The following is a 25726-nucleotide window of genomic DNA, read 5'->3' on the forward strand; positions in this document are numbered from 1 at the left end:
GATGCTGAGCGAAATAAACACTGGTTACTATGGGAACAAGTAACCCAAAGATAACATTCAGACAAAAGGGCCCTCACCTTCCTTTAACTACCATAGGTCTTCTTTTCATCTGTCTTCTCACTGCATTTATCACTTTCTACCTTGCGCTTGAATCATCTGTGCAGGGTCTGATCTCTCCGCCTACACAGTAAGCTCTTTGAGTGCAGAAACCCTGTCTTATTCATCTCTGGATTTTGAACAAAGCCTTGCACAAAAGAAGCCATAAATAAGTAGTTTGTTGGTGGAAAAAAGAAAAAAGAACATGCACTGAAAAGCATTGCCACAATTGAACACTATACCTACACGATTTAACCTTTTGGGAGAAAATTAAGCCTCCCAACCACTTGACTAGTAAGAATTATGCAATTAACCTGATTTTACAGGCTAGAGAACCTTTTAAGAATTCTAATCCCTCCTGAATGATGATAATGTGGAATCAGAATTCAGGTATACTGATGCTAAAACAGGGATCAATATAATTTTTATCAGCTTCAGTTTCTTAATGAAATCATAATTTACTGTCTATACTTTACCAATAGTTAAGCTTATATTTTAATACAGGAACTAAAATGAGAACTCAAATTAGGCAATACTGTCCTGCTAAAGGATTTTTGTTAAAAGAAATATCCTATTCATTTTTCCCTACAAGCAGGAACACCACTTTATTGACGTGGTGTCTTTCACTGGTCCATCAAGGTCTAATACCACTACATAATAACATGGTAAATTCATTATGAGCAAATTTATGGGATATACCATAGCAAAACATCTACGTATGACAACTGTCACAGTTGCTTTCAACCAAACTGTAACTGGGATCCATAGGGCTGAGCTGTCACAGTATGAACAGCATTGGATACAAAGGAATTAACAATTTAACTGATAAGTTTATCATTTTTCCAAATCACTGAGCCTGATTCTAAAAAACGTATGTTTTATGTCAAATACATGACTATTCTATTTTATGAAAAATATAAATGGCAAAATATTTGTACAATGTTTAACTCAAATCAGAAACTGCATTACCATCTACTGACAGTATATAAATTATGACGTGGCCCACTTGGTATTTTTCTCCTGAGATGTGTTTAAGAGGATTTGCTATCTTGTACCCAACTTTATGATACTCAATTTTTTGATAACATAGACTTAGACAACATTCAATTTTTTGATAACGTAGACAACATTACCATATACACAATAGACAAGAGAACATTTGCAGAAAAGTACATAAAAGGAAAACCTGCATTTTGACTATCTCCAGCTTTAACATTGAGACTTAAGGTCTAATCCTTTTTCTCCAACCTTACATATAACAGGTCAGTTTTAAAAGCAAGTCAAAAGCAACATTCTATTTTTTCAAGGCAGGAATTAGCCTTTGGTTCCTCAGCCTTTTGCTTATGATCACCAGAAATGAATAATGGAAAAATAAATATCTTGTAGCCATAATGCATTTGTCTTTTCTTGTAGAATGTGACGTTTAAAAAGTAAAGTATTTCCCAGCTTCCTACATACAGAATGAAGGTAAGATTTATCTGGCACCTTGGCAAGGGGGTGGGGGACATGGCGGGCGGTGAAGCCATATTCGTAGCAGGTAAGTCTGTAAAATGCTACATCAAAATGAAAGTCAGTGACCTTTCCAAGAGGTGGACAGGGCAGCCACCCACATAGCATTAGTTAAGGACTGATGAAAGGCTGGTTTGAAGAGAAGTTTCTGCCCACTGGCCTGTGGAGCACCATACACATAAATGTCATGCCCAGATGGCCTCAGGGGATAAGAAAGAAAAGCATACTGTTTCCTTATACCCAATAGCCACACATCGACTAGACCGGTGATTCGCAAAGACAGAGTGAGCGTATGTTTGTGTGTGTGTGTGTATTTACATACATGTAATACATATACACACATCAGAATCTTGATGTGGAGATGGAAAGGAACGAGAAGAGTGCAAAAGAGGGCATGGATTTTCTAAAATCTGATAAACACTGGCCAGAACAACCTTCCAGCTTCCTCTTACACGGGCTGGTTTAGGAGAGAGCTTGTCTGGGCCCAAAGATGGTACAAATGATCCAGAGTAAATTTCAAAAGGGGAATGGGATATGAAGAAATTGTGTGGCTGGGGCCAACACTGGATGGCAGGTTTTTGGTACTCACCAAGCATGCAACTTTGGAGGTTCTAAGAGAAGGAAGTTAGACCTATGACCGAGTGCTGGTGGTAAGAGAAGAGGGCAGGAGACTGCAATCCTGCACACAAGAGATCACTGAGGGCACTTCTAGGATCCTTTTATTGATGATTTAAACAGTGATTCTAAACCTGGGGCCCACGGATGTGCTCTGTGAATGTTTTCAAATGTCATATTTCCATTCCAATTATAATTACACACACACGCAATTTATATTCTGGGATATCAGGATAATGACCATTTTAGGAAACATGCTACTGGCCTCACTGTAAATTCACAACCACTAACCTCACGTGATCGCTGGTGCGGCCTGTTCATCCTGCCACATTTCCCTGGTAAATTTACTCTCCAGTTCTCCTACACAATTATTTCTCCTCTCTTCTCAAACCTCCTCAAACATCTTCTTTTTCTTCCTCACTCTCAATTGATGACACTCCTTATTTTACTGAGAAAATGGAAATAACAGAGAAGAACTTCCACACACCTGCACCCAAATCCACTAATCTCCTTGCACCTCTACCTGACTTCTCTGCCTGTCCCCTCCGCCCCACCCCTAGTTGTGGAGGCTGCATTGTCCAACATATGACCTCTCCATTCTGTTGTCTAGGGCTGACACCTACATGGTTCCCTGAGTATCATCCCTTCCCACTCATCTGATGACATCAGTCTTGAAAAGTCCCCTCTCTCATTTCATTTTTCCTTTTCTATTGCATCATCCCCATTAACCCATAAACAATGCTTTAAGAAAAAAAGACAACAAAAAAATCCCTCCCTTCACACCACATTCTCATTGAGCTATTGCCCCATTTTTTTTTTCTCCCCCGTATAGCAAATTTGTAGCACGAGTTATCTGTACTAACAAGTATCTATCCTTGTGACCTCATGTTTTCTCTTGCTACTCTGTCCTGAACCCAGGTCAATAGGACCTTTGACCTCATCACTCCACTGAAACAACTCTTGCCAAAGTCAGAAATGTGCTTCTTTTTGCCAAATAGAAGGGTGAATTTTTAGTTCCCATTGTACTTATCTATGAATAGCAACTGACGCAGCTTTTCACTCCTCCTTTCTTAAGATACTTCCTCTGTTTGGTTTACATAACCACCATTCTCTCCTCTACCTCACCAGCCTCTCGTTATCAATCAGTTGATTCCTCCTAACCCATGCACCACCTGGGAATGCACCTGACCACTTCTTTACCTTCACTCATTCCCTAAGTGATTTCATCTAACTTCATAGCTTTAAATACCATACGTGCCAGCAGTTCTCAAATTTATATCTCTAGCCTGGAAATATTTCTCCTTTAAATCCAGACTCACACGCCCAAATGCCTAACTTGACACTGTCACACAGATGTCCAATAAACAACTCCAACTTAACTTGTCTTAAACTGAATTCTTCATTCCACTCCAACCTGCAATTCCAACTCTCTTCCCCAACTCAGGAAATGGCAACTCCATTCATCCATATTTTCAGGCCCAAACCTTGGGTAATCTTTGAGTTCTCTCTCTTCTACTCAGAATCGCTTGCCACCTCTACTACTCCCCACCCTAGTCCAGGTTCACATCACGGTTCACTACATCACTGCAATAGCCTGCCAATGGGCTCTCTGCTTGCACCCTGTATGGTCTATTCTCCATAAGGCAATCCCTGTGCTCATTTTAATATTTAACTCAGATCATATCATTCTTCTGCTCCCAAAGCTCCCATGGTTTCCCACCCATGAACACTGAAATCTAAAGTCTTCTCTCCAGGCTACACGGCCCTACATGATTCAGCCCCTGCTAACTCTCTGATGTTATCCCCTACCACTCTGGTCACACTGGTTCCCTGGCTGTTTTCATAACTGCTTATAACATGCTTCCTGCTCAGAATCTTTGCAATCACTATTTGCTTGGCCTGGAACTCTCTTTCTCCAAACAACCTCATGGCTTGATTCTTCGCTTCCATCAGGATCTGCTCAGATATCAGTTTATTTAGAGAGGCCTTCTGTGGTAGACAGAATTCTACGATGGCCTCCAATATTCCTGTCCCCTGGTGTACATGCCCTGCATAATCCTCTCCCCTGAGTATGAATGGGACCTTTAAACATGATGGGCTGCCACTCCTATGATTATGTTATGTTATATAGGAAAGGTTAAGGGATCTTGCTGATATAATTAAAGTTCCAAATCAGTTGATTTGGACTTAATTAAAATGGAAATTATCCTAGATGGGACTGGTCTAATCAGGTGAAAAATGTTTAAAAGAAGGACCCAGCCCTCAGAGGGGAGAGGAGACGGACTCCTGCTGCCCTTAAAAAAAGCAAAGTCATGCTGTGAACTGTCTATGGAGTGGAGTGGCCTGTGGAAGCTGAAGGCCTCAGCCCACAACTGCAAGGAACTGAATTCTGCCAACACTCAAATGAACTTGGAAGAAGACTTCAAGCTCCAGATGAACAGGCCTTAATTGCATCCTTGTGAGGCACAGCAGAGAACCCATCCAAGCTGTGCCCAGACTTCTGACCTACAGAAACTGTGAGATAATAAGTGGTGTTGTTTTAAGACACCAATTTTGTGGTAACTTGTTACAAAGCATAGAAAACTAACATTCCTTCCTTAATATAGATCAGCACCGCCTATACTTTGCATCCTCCTGGCACAGGTTTTCCTTCAGAGAACTTGCCATATCATATAAGCAACAGGAATTGAATTGTTCTTCTCCCTGCCTCTAGAATGGAAGCCCCAGGAAGGCAAGAAATTTGCCCTTTTTTTCCCTCTGTTGCATCACAGCACCTAGCACAGTGCTGTGCACACAGCAGGTGCTCCATAAATATTTAGAGAATGAATCAATGTATTTGCTGTTGACATTTACATCAGCACAGAGTGATCACAAAAATTTAATTAAAGCATTTAAGTTTTAACTTTCAAAGGCAATTACTCAAATTAAAGTTACAAGGATCACCTTTCGGGGAGCCCAACAATATATTCTGAGAGATTTAAGAATTCTTAAATATGAAAAACACTAGTTTAAACAAGTACCTTGTAAACATTTAGGAAAAAAACGTATACAAACAACTAGGCATCAACATATGTTCACTAAAAATAAGTTATACTAAAATTCATTTCCATTTTTGGAGAGTGTTTCTAGGTGGCTAGATTCTGGGAAAGACAATATATGTCTTAATTTCAGCACTCTTTTAATGGATCCTTTTACAATAGCCCTCTGAATAGTTAGTTAAACGTCCATTAAAAGGCAGTAAAGTCAATAGGATTTGTTTCTGGTTGAGCAACTATACCAAAATATACTAGTTAATGATCAAAAGCATTCAGAAAGTGAGCAGTTTCTAACAGATGCCAGAAGGCTCTGTCCTACTTGAACTGTTGAACATGTTAATCAAGGTTTTGGACAAAGAGAGAGATTCATCAGATTGGCAAGAGACGTATATGCAAACATTGTGACTAATAAGACACATTGACGATCATGACTGAAATGTATAGTGGGCAAGCAATGAGTCAAAACCAACAGGTTCATTATTATAGCGGTAAATGCTAAGACATAGAGAGTTTTAAAACACAAGTTGCAGTTCAGAATTAGGCTTGGTAGCCCTACAAATGGAAAAAACAAAATCAGAGGTTTTATTTGACTGTTGGGTCATGCCAATTTCATCACCAAGGTACATGGATATGTCAAAAGGCAGTGAAAACTTGGGCTGATGTAGGAAAAATATAGAGGATGAACTACAAAAATCACACGATCTTACTACTGTACTCCAGCCTGTTCAGACCACAGCTGAAGTTCTACATTTAAATACGGATGCTACACTTAAAAGGGGCAATATTAAACTAGAAAATAATTCCAGGAAAAGAGTTCTGAGGTCAAATAGGTTTTACCATAAACAAAGTTAAACAAATTCCTTTCCTGCAGAACTTCTTAGAACCTTTAATGTGACTTCCAAAAAAGGTGAGAGTGTGTGTGTGTGTATACACAAAAGATGATGAAATAGATGAATACTATGAATGGTTTAACTTATTTGACCATGGAACTCTTTCTTCATGGAGCATCCTGTGGGACTAATGATCTAAGCCACAAACTGAGGAAAACAACCACCTAGACTGTGAGGAAAAAGGTAAGAAGAGCAGGCTAAATGTCAATAAAGTGAACAACCAGGATCGTGAGGGGGAGATAGAATTATATTATGAGAAATAAGGCTAAAGTTACTTGCACTGTTTTGCCTAGCAAAAGAGAAGAACAAGCCTTGTAAATATACAAATGGCCTTTGGAAAATGAGGGGATGCATATGTTCTACATTGTTCTATTACCTTGAGCAAAACAACATTTGTCAGTAAGGCTCAGAAATACGCATTTTAACACATTCTTCAGGAGACTTCTCCAGAAAGCCTGATATTTGCTGTAGGAGCCAGAACTTGAGCCCACAGGAGCTCCGAACAGGAAGATCAGTTGAATCTTCAGGAGAAGATGAACCATAACAATTCAAGCGTTTCAGTATCATACGGGTGGATCATGGAAAAAGCACGGGCTGAAGTATGCGCGGAGGCTGAGTAAATGTCCAGCAGGGACACTAGAAAGACTCATACATATACAAAGCAGGAGATTGGATGACTGGATCCTAAAGGTCACTTCCAACTCTGCAGGCTCAGTGGGTTAGACTGCAGCCTCTGTAGGGCCCCTCACCCTGCATCTCAGTGACAAAGGCTGGGCCCGGCACAGAGGGGGTTTCTCATAAATATTGGTGGAATGAATGAATACATGAACAAGGGAAAAATAAATGAAAGGAGTACCTGGTTCCAAAGTTAAACAAAAAGGGAATGGGTTATTTCATTCTTTGGAGATTGCCAAATACACGAATTATGAATCATAATCAAGGCTACTTTCAAATATAAGGAATTATAATAATTTCACTTCCTGACTGGGAAATCAACTCTGTATTAAATCAGACCCAGGGTCGTTGTGAGGTTCCCCTGGTAAGTATGTGAAAATGCAGGCAGATTGTAAATGCCCATCAGACGTAGGGGGTGATTACGACGACGATAATCGACCCTGACAGACTATGATAACTCAGAGGGCTGGAAACTAACCTTGAAAATGAATCCTCTTTTAATAGCCACAGCTCTGAAAATGGCCCATTAGCCATGTGTTTTATTGGTTCAATTGTCAAAAGAGAACATATATATAACTTATTCTAAAACACTTTCAAAAACGTGATGGTATTCTGATTGACCTAGTAAATTCAGCTATCTACAATTAAGTTTCAGCAAATTTCTTTTGTCTTGAGATACCAAATTCTTAACACAGCATACATTAAGATGGACCTTAAAATTAAAAAATACTTGAAGCTGAAAGAGCTTTCATTCACTAGATACAAAGACAATACTGCCAGGCACCATATTTGTATCCATTTCCTCGAAGATTGAGGGTTCTTTCAAAATAAATCTGTCATTTTCCCACAGTGGCTGATCAAACCTGCTGCTGAAAAATGTTCTGAACAGGCAACTTCTAGTACAAGCATGGTTTATTTCTGTCAGAGACTGACTGCTGAAGTGTGAAAGGAACTCATTAAAAATCTCTTACTGTGATCTTACATTGTAAAAAAAGAAAAAAACAAACAAAAGAAAAGAAAAACCCAAGAAAGAAAAGGCAAGGGAAAAAAAAACTTAATAAGGGTGCACTGAGCATGCAGACACCCTCACATGCTGCTTTTCTTTCTTATTCCTTAGAAAGCAATTAGAAGAGAGCAATTAGTCCTGGGAATACAGCATACACTGGCTGTTTGGGGAAATCAGATAAGTTAACAATTTTATTTTATGCTAATGTTATGAAAAGTTAATGAAGGACATCAGAATATTGTACTAGGGGAAAAACGATGCAAAATAAACAAGATTATTTACCTTAATCTTAAAACGAGGTTCACAGCGCAAGAAGCTTCTCTATAGTCTTCACTAGCATTGGGTAGGCCCTTTAAAAACAAAACAGCCAACAGGGTTATAAACTCAGGAAACAAATGAATAAAATCATATCCTTGATTCATGCAGCCTTTTCTTTCTGGAAATTTCAAAACAAGGTCTTCACACGTGCAGGTCTTATTTGGCCGCATAACACCTCTGCATGAAGGTTGGAACGATGCCTGATTCCCGTCACAACTGTGGATATGAATGTTTCCTATAGAAAGCCTCAGTCGTAGGGTGGGCTCCATGAACAACTGGTACAAGCTGTAGTAGGTCCAAAGAAGAAGGGTCAGTCAGCTAACGGGGCACCTTGCAACCTGAGCTGTGGACTGTGCCCCCTGGGCCTGGGTGACGCACAAATGTTGGACACCTGAGACCTCAGGATGCAGAGGAAGGTGAAACCCAGTAGATTAGGCCACTTGTTATCTTTCCTGCCTTTCTCACCTAGAACCCACTTCCTTGAATACAGATCATTAACCACTAACGCCTCTACTCCAGCCCCTCCCTACTCCTACGAATCCCTAAATATGAGTAGACCTTCCTGTGCAAGGAGAAAAATAAAGGATTTCAGGTCAAGACTTGGCTCTGCCACTGATCAGCTATGCAACCATGGACAAGTTATTCTCTGAACCTACTTTCCCATTTACAAAAATGGGGATAATACCTCCCCCAAAAGGTTGCTGGGAGAACAAAATAATATACACGAAAATGAGCCATTAATCACAACATGTTATTCAATACTATTTATCCTAATCCCTTTTCCTCTTTCCTTTACTCTCTTTGCCCTCTGACCCATTATTACTCCTAACTTGACCTTTATCATTTAACCAATCCCTACAGTTTATCTCAAGGCGTTTTACTGAAGTGCCTGATCCAGCATGAAGACCTAAACTGACCCCTGCCTCTGCCTCTAACCACTTGTGCCAGCCACTCAACCTCGCCAAACCTTTGCTTCCTCAGCTGTAAAATACAGGCCAAGGACTAAATATCTGACCTCAAACAGTCTTCCTGCAACCATGAAACCCCATCACTCTATCTCCTCGGTATACAGCTGTTTCATAAAACACAGATCAGGCAGGATAAAAAATGAACTTAAATAGATTATGCAGATTTTAGGGAAAAAAATTGTGATCCCAAGGTTGGTGACACTTAATAGAAATAAGGACCTTGAGAGCAGAGGGCCTGCCTATTAATTATACAGCAAAACCAGAAAGGGGGCCTGTACTCAGCTCTACGTCTCCGGTCCCTCCCCTGGGTCGCTCATCACCCTTCATCAGCACCCAACACGACTCATGGCACAAGTCTTCTGTCATATAACTTTTAATATAAATGCATTTCACAGTCACTGAACTATTATTTCTACAAGGCAAGTTGTAGAGATAAATGGGCCCATAAAATTCAATGGGAAAAGAATTATGAAAACAGTTTAGAGAAATCCAATCAGAAGCGAAAAAGAAAAGTATCAATTAACTACAACGCTTTGTGGCTGGAATCTAATAGAATGGTGAGTGAGTTTCCTTGCTTTTCTTATTTCACACAGTACCAGCAGTTTCAGAAGCAGTACGGTGATCAATTCTCACTCTTAAACCCATCATTTAAAGCTGGGGGTCTTGAAAATCACAGTCAATAATAACATTACTCATTTCTCCATACCCATTAAAAAAGAGAGCTTAAAAACTCTGATCTGGGGGCACTACCCTGAAAGTGTCTCTCTTTCTGAAATGTTGGATTTTCTAAAATTCTGTCTACAAGGCATCTCAAATGTAAATGACTGGCAGAGAAACATACCTGAGAGTCCTGCACGGAAAGGGACTGTATTTGCTCTGGTATACTGCTGGCATTCACCGCAATCTGTTAAGAGAGCCACCGTTACAGCACTTAAGGAACTAAAATGAGACAGCCAGGTCAGTGTGGTTACAGTAAGTCCCAATTACCAGAGAAAAAAATTCCAAATAATTTATTTTAAAGCAGTATTTCCAAAAGTGTGGTCCTTTGACTACCTGCATCAGAAGCACCTTAGACACATGTTAAAGATTCCTGGGTCCCTCCCAGCCCATAATGCAGAATTTCACGGAGACAGGAGAGAATCTGTATCTTTCATAAGTGCCCCGGGTGATCCTTATGCTTTTAGAGAACCACTGAGCTAAAGTGAAAAGGCATGGGTTATTTGATATTTTAAATCTGATAACAGAAAGATGCCTGAGGACCAGTTTTTCTTGTCACATGATTTCACCTAAAGTTAAGGGCTCCTTAATGAAAGGATGCTAGGGTTAAGTAAGACCTTCCCATTTAATCATTACTTTGAACAATTTATTCACTGGATTTCAAAAATATATAAGGGTAGTGGATTTTTAAAACACATTTTCCCCAAAAGAAAAGCCAGAGTGATGGGTTAGATTTTTTCTCTCAAAGTTGGAAACTCGACCGTAATATGATACCCAACATATTTTTGCTTCAAGCCCTACTTTTGTGAACTCTGTCCTGGAACAAAACTTGAAAGACAAAAAAAGTCCAAGAGAAACAGCAATGAAACAGAACAAAAAGGAGTTCCCATTTCTAAACATACTATTATTAATTCTAATATAATCAGAAATCATCAGAAATTCTTTGTGGCAAGCGTTTCTAAAAAGAGAGCTTAAAAAAGAGAGCTTAAAAACTCTGATCTGGGGGCACTACCCTGAAAGTGTCTCTCTTTCTGAAATGTTGGATTTTCTAAAATTCTGTCTACAAGGCATCTCAAATGTAAATGACTGGCAGAGAAACATACCTGAATTTTAAGAGCATAAAATTCTTACTCTCTGTGATTCCTCAAAAATAACTATCTTAGTAATGAAGTAAAAGGGGGAAGTGTACAGATGTCTATAATTTACTGAAATCCATCAAAAAATGAAGATGGATTGACAGATGAATAGATGCATGAGCATGTGGTAAAGCAAGTACAGCAATGACAAGATCTAATGATAGGTATGTAGGTGTTCACTATAAAATGCTTTTAATGTTGTTATGTTTCTGAAAATTTTCATAATAAAATGTTGGGGGGAAAATGACTATGTTAGAAGAACAAACAACCTATATTCATTAACAAGCAGGAAAGCCTGGGCCTACCCAAATGATCTCTTGTAAAGAATCTTTCAGGCTGATCTCACAATCTTAAGGTTTGAGATACAACCAAAAGCCACATCAGCACTTACAGAATATCCTACCTTTAGTCAAAGAACCATTGTAATCTGAAAAACCTTAAAGACATTTACAAGAGGTGACAAGTTCTCTTTCCCCTGGGGAGGTGATCATCATGATGGAAGAGCTAGTGAACCGGACTGGAGGCTGGAACCCCATGCAAACCATGCAGCCTCCTGTGTAGGTAGAAGCCTGCATGTAACAAAGGGACCAGCTTCCGCCCTCACGTGAGTTCCAATTTTTCATAGAGCTCTGCCTAATCTTTTCATTTTTTTTTAATGAGTTTGAGGAACATGCAACACGATGTGGATCACAGTCATCAGGGAAGTTCCTTTTATTTATTTAGTTTTTTAAGATTGGCCCTGAGCTAACATATGTGGCCAATCATTTTTTTTTTTAACTGTTTTTTTTCTTCTTCTTCTCCTCAAAGCCCTCCAGTACACAGCTGTATATTCTAACTGTAGGCCCTTCTAGTTTTGCTATGTAGGACACCACCTCAGCATGGCTTGAGGAGCGGTGCTTGGTCCATGCCCAGGATCCAAACCAGTGAAAACTCTGGGCCGCCAAAGCAGAGTGTGCAAATTTTACCACTCGGCCACAGGACCAGCCCCTCATTTTCTATTTTTAAAACTACTGCGGCTAAATATAATATGTTGTCCCGTATTGGATCCTGGAATAGAAAAAGGATGTTAGTGGACAAACTAGTGAAATATGAATAAAGTCTGAGGTTTAGTTGATAGTAATGTAGCATCATTGGTTTCTTAGTTGTGACAAACATACCAGGGCTACATAAGAAATGTGGAGCAACCGGGTGAGGGGCGGATGGGAACTCTGCACTGTCTTTGCCACTCTTTTATAAATCTAAGATTATTCCAAAATAAAAGGTTTATTTTCAGAAATATGGAAGATTTCCGATCCCAAATCTAACTTTTATCACAACTAGTCAGAAAGCTAATCACCTGCAATGAGAACACCTCTTAGAAAGTGGTATCTTAAAAGTATCGTTAAAGCCGTCTGTGATGACTAAGGCTAAGTTTAATAAATTTGGAGGGAGACATCAAAGCTTTCCCTCCATCTATGAACATGTCTTTGGAAAACAAGATGTCATCAGAAATAATTTTTAAAAGCTAAAGGCAGTTTTAACAATCATCAGGCAACAGCAACGAGAAACATAAGCAATAAATTTAACTTTCACACTGTGTCTAATCTCTGGTAAAAGTAACTCAACCTAAATCCACACTAAACTTATTTTCTCCTCAGAACAAAATATCAGTTTGGAAACATTTGCACAATTAACCTAGCCTAGACTCTACAACAAAATTCTTCAGCATTCCTCTTGTGGGGCCTATGGGACTTCAGTCAATAAACCTTCCTTCCTGGCTTCGTTATACTTGATTAAATAAGGACAACTTTTCCAAGGGATTTCTGAAAGATCTTTCTTAGTTGTCTTCTTCTTCTTTTGAGATTTCTAATGTAGATATTTAAAACCAATCTTCAGGAATTTCGAGCACCCACTCTTCCTGGATTCCAATCTGGACTTTTGGATTCAGAATGATCGGTGTGGTTTTTCTAGTCAATGGTCCTTGATCCTAGCGACGTTATCAGAATCGTGTGAGCAGCTTTTTGAAAATCAAGAGTTGTCTGGACAACACCTCAAACTACCACATCATAATTTAAGGGCTGGGTCTGGGCATCTGCATTTTTAAAGTTTTTGGGTTTTCTCACATGGAGCCAGGGCTGCAAATCGTTTGTTTTCAGGCACCTAATGGAGGGGCTGCCACACAAAGAGTGCTTCTTTAACAGAAGCCTTAGCAAATGTCCTCCTCGGTTAAATGGAACCAAAAGAAAATGTAAATTTAAAGATAAAATCAATTTTACTTTCATATAAAAAATTAGGGTATAAAGCAAAATTGACAAAACAAATTATAAAATATATACTGATTATTCCAGAGCCTGACAAAAAGAGATTCCAAAATCACCAGTCAAAAAGATCAATAATGGGGGACCAGCCCGGTGGCATAGCAATTAAGCTCCTGTGCTCTGTTTCGGCCCCCCGGGGTTCATCAGTTTGGATCCCAGGCGCAGACCTACGCAGCAATTATCAAACCATGCTGTGGCAGATGTCCCACATATGAAAAAAATAGACGAAGATGGGCACAGATGTTAGCTCAGGGCCAATCTTCCTCAGCAAAGAGAGGAGGATTGGTGGTAGATGTTAGCTCAGGGCTAATCTTCCTCAACCAAAAGACAAAACAGATGAATAATGGCATAATAGTTTAAAGGTTTTATATAAACTAGGGTACTATATAAGCTGAGAAATCCCACCTAAGGAAGCCAGTTCTTACAAATACCACCCCCAATCCCTATTCCTAAAGAGATGAGAAGCTTCTAGAGAGCAGCCTCTCTTCTTTGCTTTTGTATAATTCCAACAATGCCACAATGCCTAACACAGATCCATATAGAAATCAGGCCCAGATTAAATATTTGTTCACTTAACTAACTACTTTATTAATATTACTGTTATATTATTAACCTTTAGTCCCACTGGCTTCTACCATCCAAGCAGAATAAGATAATAAATAAAATGAGCTTGAATTATCTACTTATTTATAAACTATTAATTACTAGTAAGTGACCAATACTTTGCAAGGCTATTTCCAAAAATTTAGATTAAGAATACAGGAGGACCAATTTTTCAATGAGTTTGGCTATGAATCTCAAGATAAGTGGTGCAACTCCGGAACTCTACAGTTTACATTGGAAATTCTCTTGGACTTTGAAGGATCTGCAAGTACGGCCCAGTACCAAGCACATGGACCCAAGGTCGCTCTGAGAAACACCACACCCCTGGCGGTCTCGATCTTCTCTAACTAATGCTGTAATTACTGGATCTTCTGCCTTACACTTCCCAGGAAGCCAAACAGCCTCTCACGAATTAAGCATTTCTAAAATAACCCTCCTTTATTGAGGCATCTTACTCTGTCTAAACGTGGAACTACTAAGGCTACTTTTTCTGAACTTCAACTCAATTATATAACGTCTTCTGATCTTTTCCCCAACTCTGATACGTTCATAAATACGATATGTCTATTCAGGCACTTGTTTAATGTCAGCATTTCAGTGTGTGGGTATTCACGTCACCAACAACCGTGTACTACAGAGTGTCTATTCGATGCAACAGGAATACAAACATGAATAAAATACTATCCCAGTCTGCTAGCGGCTTATAGTCAAGTAAATAACTAAACTGCAATTTAAATGACAAGCATTATTGAAAAGCTTATTAAAATGTAAACACTCTAGCATTTAAATGTGCCATTTGGCACAGATAAGCATTTTTTTCCATCAAGGATGTTTAAAGGAGTAAGGCAGACTGTCAGAGGCTGTATAGATTGGCACAGCTTTTTTTTTCCAGTTTTATTGAGGTATAACTGACAAAATTGTAACTTACTTAAAGTGCAACTATTTTTATATTTGATAGCAACTATAAAAAATTCAAAATCAGCAGATGCTGCAAACAAAGCAACCACAATACTATGTACCTATTCTTTACTTGCATATGTGCCTCTCAAAATACGTACACTAAAATGTTAATGGAGCGCAGTTTGTAATCGCAACTTAAACGATCACCAAGAAGAAAATGGTTAAATAAACCATTTCAATTCATCCATCACACTATGCAGCAGCTACAAACAAAGAGGCAGATCTACAGCAACTAACATGGAAAGATTTCCAAGACATTACGCGAGTTGCAAAAAAATTTTTTTATAGTTTTTATAATCCCATTCATGTTTTTAGAATAACATGCTAGATTTCTTTGTGTACATATTTGTATGTAAACAAGCAGAAAAAACTCTGGAAGAAAACACTTTAAACTGATAACCTTTGTGGAAAGAAGTGACAGTCACAGGGGTGAGAGGAGTAACAAGATAAAGTAAACTTTCAGTTTTTATTCTACTTAATTCTTCCATAACTTTTACAAGTCTTTCCTCTATGTCCCTTCTCAATAAGGCCAACCCTGACCAATCCACTTAAAATTACAGCCCCTACCACACTACCATACCCTTCATCCCAATCTATTTTTTTCCATTACTCCTATATTCCATTGTAACCTCCACATAGACAGGAATTTCACTCTTTTTCCTCACTGATGTATCCCCAATACCTAAATAGTGCACATAGTAGGAATATATATATATATAAAAATATATATGAATATAAATATACATATATTTGCTGAATATTTACATATTCAACCATTTTAATTCCCTTTATAATAGGTAAATAAAATACTTTCTGCTTCGCTTACAAAAAGTGATTTGGGGTGTTTTGCAAATCGGGGGCTACCCTTAAAAGCTGAAAGGACACAGGAACCATCATTGTAGCAGCTCCTAACACAGCTCAGGATACTGGAACGCCAACCTTGCAAAACAACTCACCTAAGAAACTGTGTAATAGCTGGTGGGGCTGGTTATTCCTAAAATTTGGTGGAAGTATTCACATTCAAACACACGCATCTTTTCATGACAATAAGAACTCTATACGCTTCCTTAGTTACAAACCAGCATGGAAATAGACATATACCAATGGGAAATCAAATGAGTCTAGATACAGTGAAATGCCTAAGACTTTCAAACCCCACTCAGGAGGATCAATAGTGATACTTGATAATCAACTGACAGCGTGCTACACATTACTCTCTTTCACATCTAAATAGAAAATACTCCTGACAAAAACATAGTGCTATTATCCAAATAACACATCAGTTAGAGCAATTTCAACTAGCACATAGTAAGATATTGTCACAATAAATTTAACAAATCCTCATGAGGAAAGACCTACACCTGTCAGTGTGTTCTAGCAGGGCAGGATTCAGTGAATATCATCCAATGAAGATGTCCTGTAGTGAACCAATAACGAATGCTTTTTGAGTCAATAATGCTACTTGAACCATGTTATTTTGTTCTAAGTAGAACTGATGCTTTTAGTTAGGGACACTCTTAGAAAGAGATGAGAAACCTTGACTTTGTACTTCTAGATAAAATAGGAAAGTGGGCAAGAAGAGGGCAGAGTTCATGATACCTGGTTAAGATCATTCTAAAAACCCAGTACCATAGGTGTATAGCCAATATGTCCTACTGTGGAGCTCATCACCATGATTTCTCACAGAGGGGAATAATTTCCTTGCCAAGGCTTATATTTTATGTGTGAAAGGGAAAGATTAATTCATCTAATAAACATAGGAGGAAACACGAACTGAAGGAGAGTAACCAATGAGAGGCAAGCAGACTGAAAAATCCCTAGGAAAGGCCTACCAGTGTGGCATGAAGGATGAAAAGGAGACCAGAGGGCAGGAGGAATAACAGGGAAAGGAGTGGCTTGTAGCTCTGATGCTCTCTTCTTAGACAGTCCAGCTGGCTATTGCCACTTAAAACAGAATGATAAGATTTCCTCCATTTAATCAAAAGGAAATGTCTGCCAATTAAAAGAAAAGTTGGGATGGATATCATCTGTAACCCAAAGTCTTCTGTCTTCTTAATGAGAATTTATCTGGGTACACATTAATTACTAGGTCTGTAAAATACTGGGAGCTATTTAAATATGCTCAAATTTCCTCTAGGAGAATTAGCAAATCCTTTCAACTATAGTCATTATTAGTCATTAGGCATTAGGATAATTAACCAGATGGAGGAAGTAAAGTTAATCAAAAGATGACCAGTTCTCAAGGGGAAACTGATAAAAGAGTATCCCTTGCCTACTAAGTTACCCAGGAAGTTTAAAAATCAAGACCAACAGATTCAACCAAGAGCTGCTAACCATTTTAACGTCTGGCTTTACTGTAAACTAAAAATCTAGAAGAAACGTTCCCTATACCTACTGTTTTCTAAATGACAGTAATACGAGGAGTTAAGATTGAGTAGCTAGTCTGTGCGAAGGGCTCCACTGAGCGCCTTAGTACATGATTTCATCAATCCTCAGGGCAACTTTATAAATATTGTGATCATCCCCATTTGACAGAGGAGGAAACTGAGGCTCAAAGAGCAAAGTAATCTGCCCCAATTTATACAGCCCAAAAGTAACTCAGACAGAACAAGGACTTGTAAAGTCAATGTGCTATTTCTTTTTTTTTTGACCGTACAAGAACAAAAGCTTGAAGTTTCTTCCCCAAATGGATCAATGAGACACTGATAGCAAGGGAGGGGATGAAGTGGCAAAAAAAACCTTAAAAATAAATAAATAACCACCACTCACCTCTGGATTTTCTTCTTTTACTCTTCGTGACTGTAAAACAATTACGTAACCATTAATACACATATAAAAAAATACTACAAAAGTAAAATTTACACGACTTAGCTAATCATTGTCAATGTCATTTACCTTTTCTTGAGAAAAAGCTGCTTTCCCTTCTTCACTTTTTTCATCCATCTCGTCGTCACTCCACTCCCAGTCACCGTCTTCGGTTTTATGAAGGTGACCGCTTGACCCAGGAACTCTTCTTACCTGAATCAAAACAAATCCATCCAATTCTTCACTAGCTGACTGTGAACAGCGTGTGCTGGTGCTGCTGCCTGGATTACACAGCACACATCTACCCTGAAAATAACCTAAGTGGTTATGAATTCAGCAGTTAGTACTCCGAAAGACTATACAGCCTCCGGACTCCCACATTCATCCTCTTTCCAAAGACACTGTGTTCTTGAAACGTATTACTATACACATGTAGAACAAAATATTTTGGAAGAATACCACACACATCAGCCATTAAGGATCAAGCCCATTTTTCACTTTTGTTTCAGTTAACACTATTAATTACTAGACATAAAAGCCCACGCGGTAGGTTTCAAAATTGCCTAAAGAAATACATGCAAGCAACAGACTGCTGACGGAGGGAAGGCAGGGGACTCGGGCAGCCTAATGAAGCATACTATACTAGGGCTATCAGTGACCTAAAACTTAAGTCAGAAAAGCAAACACCCTTCTGTTGCCACCTTACTCTTTTTCAGAACCTGACATCATGCTTGTTTTCCCAGGATTCTGCTCAACCTACTTGAGCAAAATAAAGGAGCATCAGCCTGTTCTTAACACACCTTGTAGCACTTTTGAGGCTTGCTAGATTGCTAGGAACACAGCAAGATAATCAGCAGCAATGCCAGATAATCTAAACATTATAATCAGTCGTCTGCAATTATTTCAAAAATTTTTTGAACTAGAGTAGAGATGCAATCCGTGGAGCATGCTTTTTAAACGTCTTTGTGGTTGAAAAGCAAAACTTTTAAAAGGATAGGATGACTGAGAACGATGAGCCTTTGACCAAAGTAATTTGCCTGAAAAAAATCTACTGAGATGTAATTAAACAAAGCAATGTAGCACATGAACATAACAGCCAGTTTCCCACCGAATCAGAGAAACTTCGAGTTGAAAGGGAACTTGGAGACTATTTAGTCCAAACCTTTCATTTTACAGATGAGACGTAGGCCAGGAAAGTGACCCAAGGTCACATAGCTATAAAGACAAAATTAAGGCAAGAAAAAAAGCCTTCAGACACCCATTCAAATGTGAGTCTTCTTTTGCCATTGAATAATAGCTGTGAAAAAGTTGTCTAAAAATGTCCTGTGGGGCTGGCACAGTGGCACAGTAGTTAAGTGTGCACATTCTGCTTCTGGGGCCTGGGGTTCGCAGGTTCGGATCCAGGGTATGGACATGGCACCGCTTGGCAAGCCATGCTGTGGTAGGCGTCCCATATATAAAATGGAGGAAGATGGGCACAGATGTGAGCTCAGGGCCAGGCTTCCTTAGCAAAAAGAGGAGGATTGGCAGCAGATGTTAGCTCAGGGCTAATCTTCCGCAAACAAACAAACAAACAAACAAACAAAATGGCCTGTGAAGACTGAAAGACTATGACATGAAGAAAGACTATTTTCCATAATGGAAACTATTGAGTTATATTACAGGAGCTTCACTGATCCCAAGACAAATACCACAGCCCTTAAATGTAAAGTGCGCATTTACACATCAGATCAATGTGACGTCACAAACAAGGCAGGGTCATGCTTGGATTTCTTTTAAAGGCATACCATTTGGAACCTGTAAAAGGAGGCCTGACCACTTGTCTAGAATCTCTGAGCTCCAACATGGAAAGTTAAAGCAAGAAAGAAGTTCTTATTCATAATTGCAAACAGTTATGCTCAATTAAAAAAAAAAAAGCTTTTGTTCTCTACACCAAAAACATTTTTTAACTAATTCACCTTCAAAACACTTAGCACTTAGTAAAACCCCTTCAGCACTTGGCAGAAGATATTTTTTCCGCTTGCATTTTGAGTCATTGGAAAGACCCATTCTAATGATAGTGATTTTAATCATGCTTATAGATGCTGGCAAAGCACTGTAGAAAAAAATGCTGAAATGCACTTCGAGATTTTCAGAACAGATTGCTCATTTTAAAGCTACAAAAGAAATGGAGAGAGGAGGAGACAATTTTCTGTTGACATATACAATAAAATTAATTATTTTCTTAGCAACACTAATCATGATGATAACAACAGAGAGGAAAATCTGTTAATGACTACATTTAAAATAAAGAATTTAAAGCCACATCTATTACAAAACATACCATTAACTACGAAGGGAGGAAACAAGTAAAATTGTGTATCAGAAGCAGAACAAAACTCTACCTTTACTGAAATTGTACAAACTCATCATGGTTGATGAGTTGGTATTCTTCAAGTACTCATCCAAGAGATTACACTAAAGAAACCTCTCTTTCCAAAAATAGAGAGTGCCGCTTCACACCCTAAAATTTAGTTTATGCTTTTTCCTCTCACTTTATGTTTACAAAACCTGTCAGTTTCGTTTCTACAAGCAGGATCCAACTACCGATAATAAAATAGCCATCTTCTTCTATTTCTACTTTATTTTAGAACCCTGGCTGTCTCCCTCTTAGTACTGTTTGCAGGAAGAGAGAAGACAAGCACAATGTCTAGGATCATAGCCTTGGACATTAAAAGAAATGGTGGGACGGGCCTTTAAGTAATAAATAGTGGTTGAACAAATAAATGTAGGAATTAAGACATTAAAAAAATCTATGTAGCGTAAAATACTGGTATAAGAGTATCGAGAATAAGAATACAAATTTGTTCATTAAGAACATCCTTTCAGTTGACTGGAAGAGAAAAAATTTGCAGCATAATTTGAAACCCAGGTTTCATGGTGTATTTGTGTGACACTGAAGAGACCAGAAAGCAATTTTACAAAGTTACACCTTTGCAGGGAGTTTGCAGGAAGAACAAGAAACAACTTCTACCTTTTAGAGCCAAGGCAACTAAGTTTCACAGAGTTTACCAAATGGGGTTCTTATCCAGGAACTGAAGAATATTCTATAAAATAAAGACTTCAAAAAAGGATGTGTAAAAGTTTCTATTCTCCCCCCTCCCCTACGATGGCGAGCATGGAGGTGATTCACCCTCAGAACTCTGACTGCAGCCCCGTTACATTGCTTTTATTCTCCTAAATGATTTACTCACTTAGTAAAGCCAAGAGGTGGTAGTAGGAAATTTTTTCTGTCGATGGTTTAAAAAAATAACCCAATGCTTCTCAGAGAAATGAGTTCAATTTAAGTGATAGCTAGGGGTATTCATAAGCCCACAAATTCCTCAGGTCAGAGCCGGCATAGTGAGGTTACATAAAGCACACTATTTATTCCCAAGGCTGGGAATAAAAATACAATTGAGCAATTCTATTTATACCATACCTTTGAAAAGGAAAGTAATATTTTCCTGCCTTTCTTGAAAAAGCATCCTTATGAAGGTCCATTAAAGAAATGAACTGAAGTTCTGATTCCCACAAGAAAAGAAGTCAGGTGCAGCCAGACTCACAGAGGAACAGTGTGGTTCGCTGGCTGGTTCTGGTGGCCACGGGGTCCGAGGTCAGAGGCAGAACTAAGATGGAGCAGCCAGGGAGAGGGAAACAGCTGACTAACCTTCCCAGTGATGCCCCTCTGAACAGGAGCGTTCCATAAATATCAGCACCGAGGATCTCTGCACATCTCAGGTTGCCACCTGGCCCTCGACAGCAGAACAGGAAGAAGGAGAGCATGAGAGCCCACAGATGCCTTTTCTATACAGGGTGTTAAATATGTTAGAAATTGAAGTGTGTTTCTCTAACACACTCCTAAAGAAAGGACGAATGTGACCCAAAGAAATACTGACCAAAATTTAGTACCATTTGTCCAACCAAATCTTGCATGCCCCCTCTCTTCAAGGCACTGGCCAGGTGCTTCCACTCCCACATTAACTTCTCCCTGGAGATGGGATTTTGGAATCTCCGTGGAATGATTTTCCCCATCACTGGGAATCCCACACTCCACTTCTCCACCTGCTGAACATACGACATGCCTGACTCCAGCCTGAACCCGAGTGGTCCAGGGAACCCCTCATCTCATGTCTGCCACTGAGCACGTACTGGACATGGCAGAAAGCAGCACTCAGTAAGTTTTCTCTTATCAGGCATTCTAGTAACCAGAAGTATAAAAAAATGTTTCTAATCAATTGCTGTTTATACTGTCCTTGAGGCACTGCCAAGCAAACAAAAAGCCTTCTAAATCATCAAAAATTAACAAATAAAATTAGATTGAGTAAGGTTTCAGCAGCAAATATTTTACTGTCCCCTTGTCTTACACTCTGACATGGGCCCCTGTAACCACCACCTCTCTCAGCACCTCTGTCCCACTTCTACTGCCTTTGGTCCTTTCCTGCCTCTTTCATCAGCCCCTCCTGGCTTCACCCCCATTATATAAGGCCTGGAGCCCACAGCTGCCGCTCTTGATGCTGCTGCACTTACCAGTAACCCAAGCCACCATGCCCCCTCCAGTCCAATCCACACCTGAGAGGAAAGCAGCAGCCTGAGCCCAAACATCCATTCTCCATTCCTGAGGCAGTGGAGAATAGCCATGTTGCCTGGTGCCACTACACGTGATCACTGACCACTCCGAGTTGGGCATCAGTACTGCTACAACCCTAACACTCAAAGTGTGGTCCCTGGACCAGCAGCAACTGCATCACCTGGAAGCTTGTTGGAACACCTCAGACCAACTAAATCAGAATCTCTGTTTCAGCAAGATCCCTAGGTGATGCATACTCTCGCTCAGGTTTGAGAAGCGCTGTGCTAGACAACACTGTCACTCATTGCTAGCCTATTTCCTCTCCCCAGCCCATGATATCCAGCTGTTATTTATATAACAAGAGAGACTGCGCTCTGAGCACTTTAAATACATTAACTAATTTAATATTCATGGTAGCCCCGTGAGCTGAGAATTATTTTATTCCACCATTTTTCAGAGGGAAACCTGAGGCGCAGGGAAGTTAAACAACTGGCTCAAGCTCGTACAGCTGGGAGAGACAGTGCTCAGAGGAGACCAGAAGTCTGCCTCCAAGTCTCCACTGCCAACCCCTGCCACTCCTGCTCACAGGAGTGCCCCTTCTCACCTAGCCCCAATCACTTCAAATTGCTTCACCTGCTACCTGAGAGCACCAAGTCCATCCCACTTACACTCAACCCTTCTATTCCTAACAATCTTCTTCACACTCTTCAACCTCTTTCTCTCCTATGTGTAAGGAAAATGGGCTTCCTTTTCCTTGAAACACCAACACCTCCTGCTGTGCTCCTCTTTTATCTACTCACTTATTCATTCCCTTAAGACATTTACAGCCAGGCCCTGGCTCCTCTGCATCCATCATAAACATGTTTAATTCTCTCCTATACTTACTTCTACCCCCAAAAAAGGGGGTGAGGGGCTCGGATTCTGCTTCTCCCTTAAGCAGTCACTCTGTCACTCTTCCTTTTCACTGCCAATATTTTCCTAAAGATTGTCTCTAATTGCTGCCCTCACTTCCTCAGCCCATCCTCACTCTTTAATCTCATACAAATGTTATTTGTTCCCACCAGGCCACCAAAACTGTTCTCTCCCAAGATTTAATGACTTCACAATTATGTAATTCAGCACTGCTCTCTGTTGCCATAACGCTATCTTGTAGACACAGCTGAATCCCATTCTTTTATGTCATGCTCTCTCCAAACTTGTTCCTTCTTCTACCTCTCTCTTGTGCTTCTCTATCTCCTACTGTCCTTTGTTCTTTATCTTTACTATAAACATGGCTGCTGTTAGCCCACTATACTCTCTTAGCTCACTAGACACTATCTCCCCGAGTGAACACACATTCTCCATGGCCTACCCTTCTCATCTAAGCTGACGACCTTGGAAACTTCACCTCTTAGGCTTGTTTTCCAAATGTTCTGTTGGATATGAACATCTGATCAATTTCTAGTTACCATCTCCAACCCATTTGTTAGTGATCCACCCCCAGCCTCATTCTGATATTTCTCCAATGTTGTGAATCTTAGTTAACACCCCTGTGCTGGAGCTGGCTCATACTGGCCCAGCAGAGCCCATTGTTAAAATTTCAGAAAGCGTGCAAGACAGCTGACTTCTCAGTGGTCGCTTAAAATCAGCCAGATAGGAGTATTTACACAATGGAAACTGGAAAACAGCACAAATAGGATTTGTGCTCCCTCTCATTGACAGAGTGCCAGTTTGCAATGTTTACCAGCACACCACTGATGCGAAGACTCAGCTCATGGAAATATGATAAAATTAAACAAAGACATTTAACATGAATTTAGTAGTTATTCCTGGAAATAGCAACTTTACTTTTACAGTGGCAAATGTCTCAATTTTATCTTACAATTTCACCTCAAATTTTATTTCTCAAATTTCACCTCTAAAAGCACACACTAATTGATTTTTATGTACCAAACATACCAATATAAGTACTGGGGGGAAAAACTATCTTACTATTATGCAAATTGATATATGTGCCTTGGGATAACATTTCTTAAGAAAGCATCACAAGGAAATACAGTGCTATATATTTTTTTAAATGTAGGTGAAAGTGAAAAGGGTTTCCTCTGAAAAGTTGTGTCAATATAAAAATTGTTCCATGATGATAGATGTGAATACTGCAAGTTAAGAGTCTAAATAATATTCCTTAATACAAGGTAAGAAAGGAAAATGGAATATTTCTAAATAAAAATGTTTTGCATAATGTTATTTAAAATGGTTATATAAAATTATATTAATAAATTATTATCACTAGATATTTTCTGATTTCATCTATGTCCCTAAGTGTTCATATGTTCAAATTGATCAGAAAACTTTCTTTTAATCTTTAGATTTGGAAAATAAAGTATCACATCACTTTCAACTTTCCTTTATAATTAGGATTGCATGATAAATTTTGCAAACAGGATCAAGAATTTTACACCTGATAATTTTTATGCAAAATGCAAATATAGATCCTTGCCAGTTAAAGCATGAAGTTAGGTTCTCAAATTCCCTGTAAATATTAATATGACAATAGACTGATGATAAACATAAATGTCAGTGCAAAACGGTTCCTTTTGTTTATAACAATTTGGCGCCTTGATTATTTGGGAGCATATTTGGGAGAAGCAAAATGGGAAAGATGGAGAACCACTAGTCTAGCTGACATTTCTGTCTGTACCTTCTAATCCCAGAAGAACAGAAATACAGAAACACACTACTTCTACTAAGCATGTCACTATATATATATATATATATATACACACATATATATGGTTGTGGAAATTTTCTGCATGTAGCATTCACTGGATATTGGCTTAACAAGGCACATATTTTCTGTAAATTGTTTCAATCATGATGCATTTAAAATAAAATTCCATTTTGGATTTTTTTTTTAAAAAGCCACCTCCAAACCTCCCCCACCCCCATCACGTTGACCAAAGGGTACAGTCATACAAAGCTCCTAACATGATGCCTGGACCATAATAAACACTCAAGACATGGCAGGTGCCATTATTGTTAATACATTTCATCTTTCTCACAACCAAAATCTATCAAACGTTATATTCTGCAAATTTTACCTCCTCAGCTGCCACTGTGCTAGGTCAGGTCCCCTTCTCTTGTCTCTCCTATTAAAACAAACTGCTAATCAATCTCCTGGCCTCTAATCTCTTGCCTATTTTATCTGTCATATCGCCACTAGTCAGACACAGCACTTTCTCAAAAAAACCGACGAGTTCACTGCTGCCTACAGTATGAGTCCAGATTCCTTAATATTCACGTTTCTCCATACCCAAGCTCCAAATTACCTTTTCAAGACTTATTTCTCACTATGTCCCTTTAGACACAGCACCATCCAGTTGTGTACAAATTATGCACTTTCACAACCCTACTTTTTACATATGTGCTACATACAGACCTTGGCCTGATCTGCCCTTCCACATTGTCTACTTATCTCTCTCCTTCTAATCTTAGCAGCTTTTGCCAATCCTCCCAATTGAAATCTGCC

At 39.2% G+C, this 25726-nt stretch overlaps 1 protein-coding gene across 3 annotated transcripts in view; it reads right to left on the bottom strand.

The window, feature by feature from the left end:
- The window catches only part of STK39 (serine/threonine kinase 39), a 278105-nt gene that overhangs the window by 100444 nt on the left and 151935 nt on the right, over nucleotides 1–25726 (bottom strand). For all 3 annotated transcript variants that reach the window (XM_046659106.1, XM_046659105.1, XM_046659108.1), the window contains exons 11-14: nucleotides 17721–17843; nucleotides 17595–17624; nucleotides 9954–10016; nucleotides 8109–8176 (exon numbers count right to left, since the gene is read on the bottom strand). In XM_046659106.1, the coding sequence (XP_046515062.1) occupies nucleotides 8109–8176; nucleotides 9954–10016; nucleotides 17595–17624; nucleotides 17721–17843 (284 nt within the window). The remainder of the gene's footprint in view (nucleotides 1–8108; nucleotides 8177–9953; nucleotides 10017–17594; nucleotides 17625–17720; nucleotides 17844–25726) is intronic.

The sequence above is a fragment of the Equus quagga genome, chromosome 4, assembly GCF_021613505.1.
Source record: "Equus quagga isolate Etosha38 chromosome 4, UCLA_HA_Equagga_1.0, whole genome shotgun sequence".
NCBI lineage: Eukaryota > Metazoa > Chordata > Mammalia > Perissodactyla > Equidae > Equus > Equus quagga.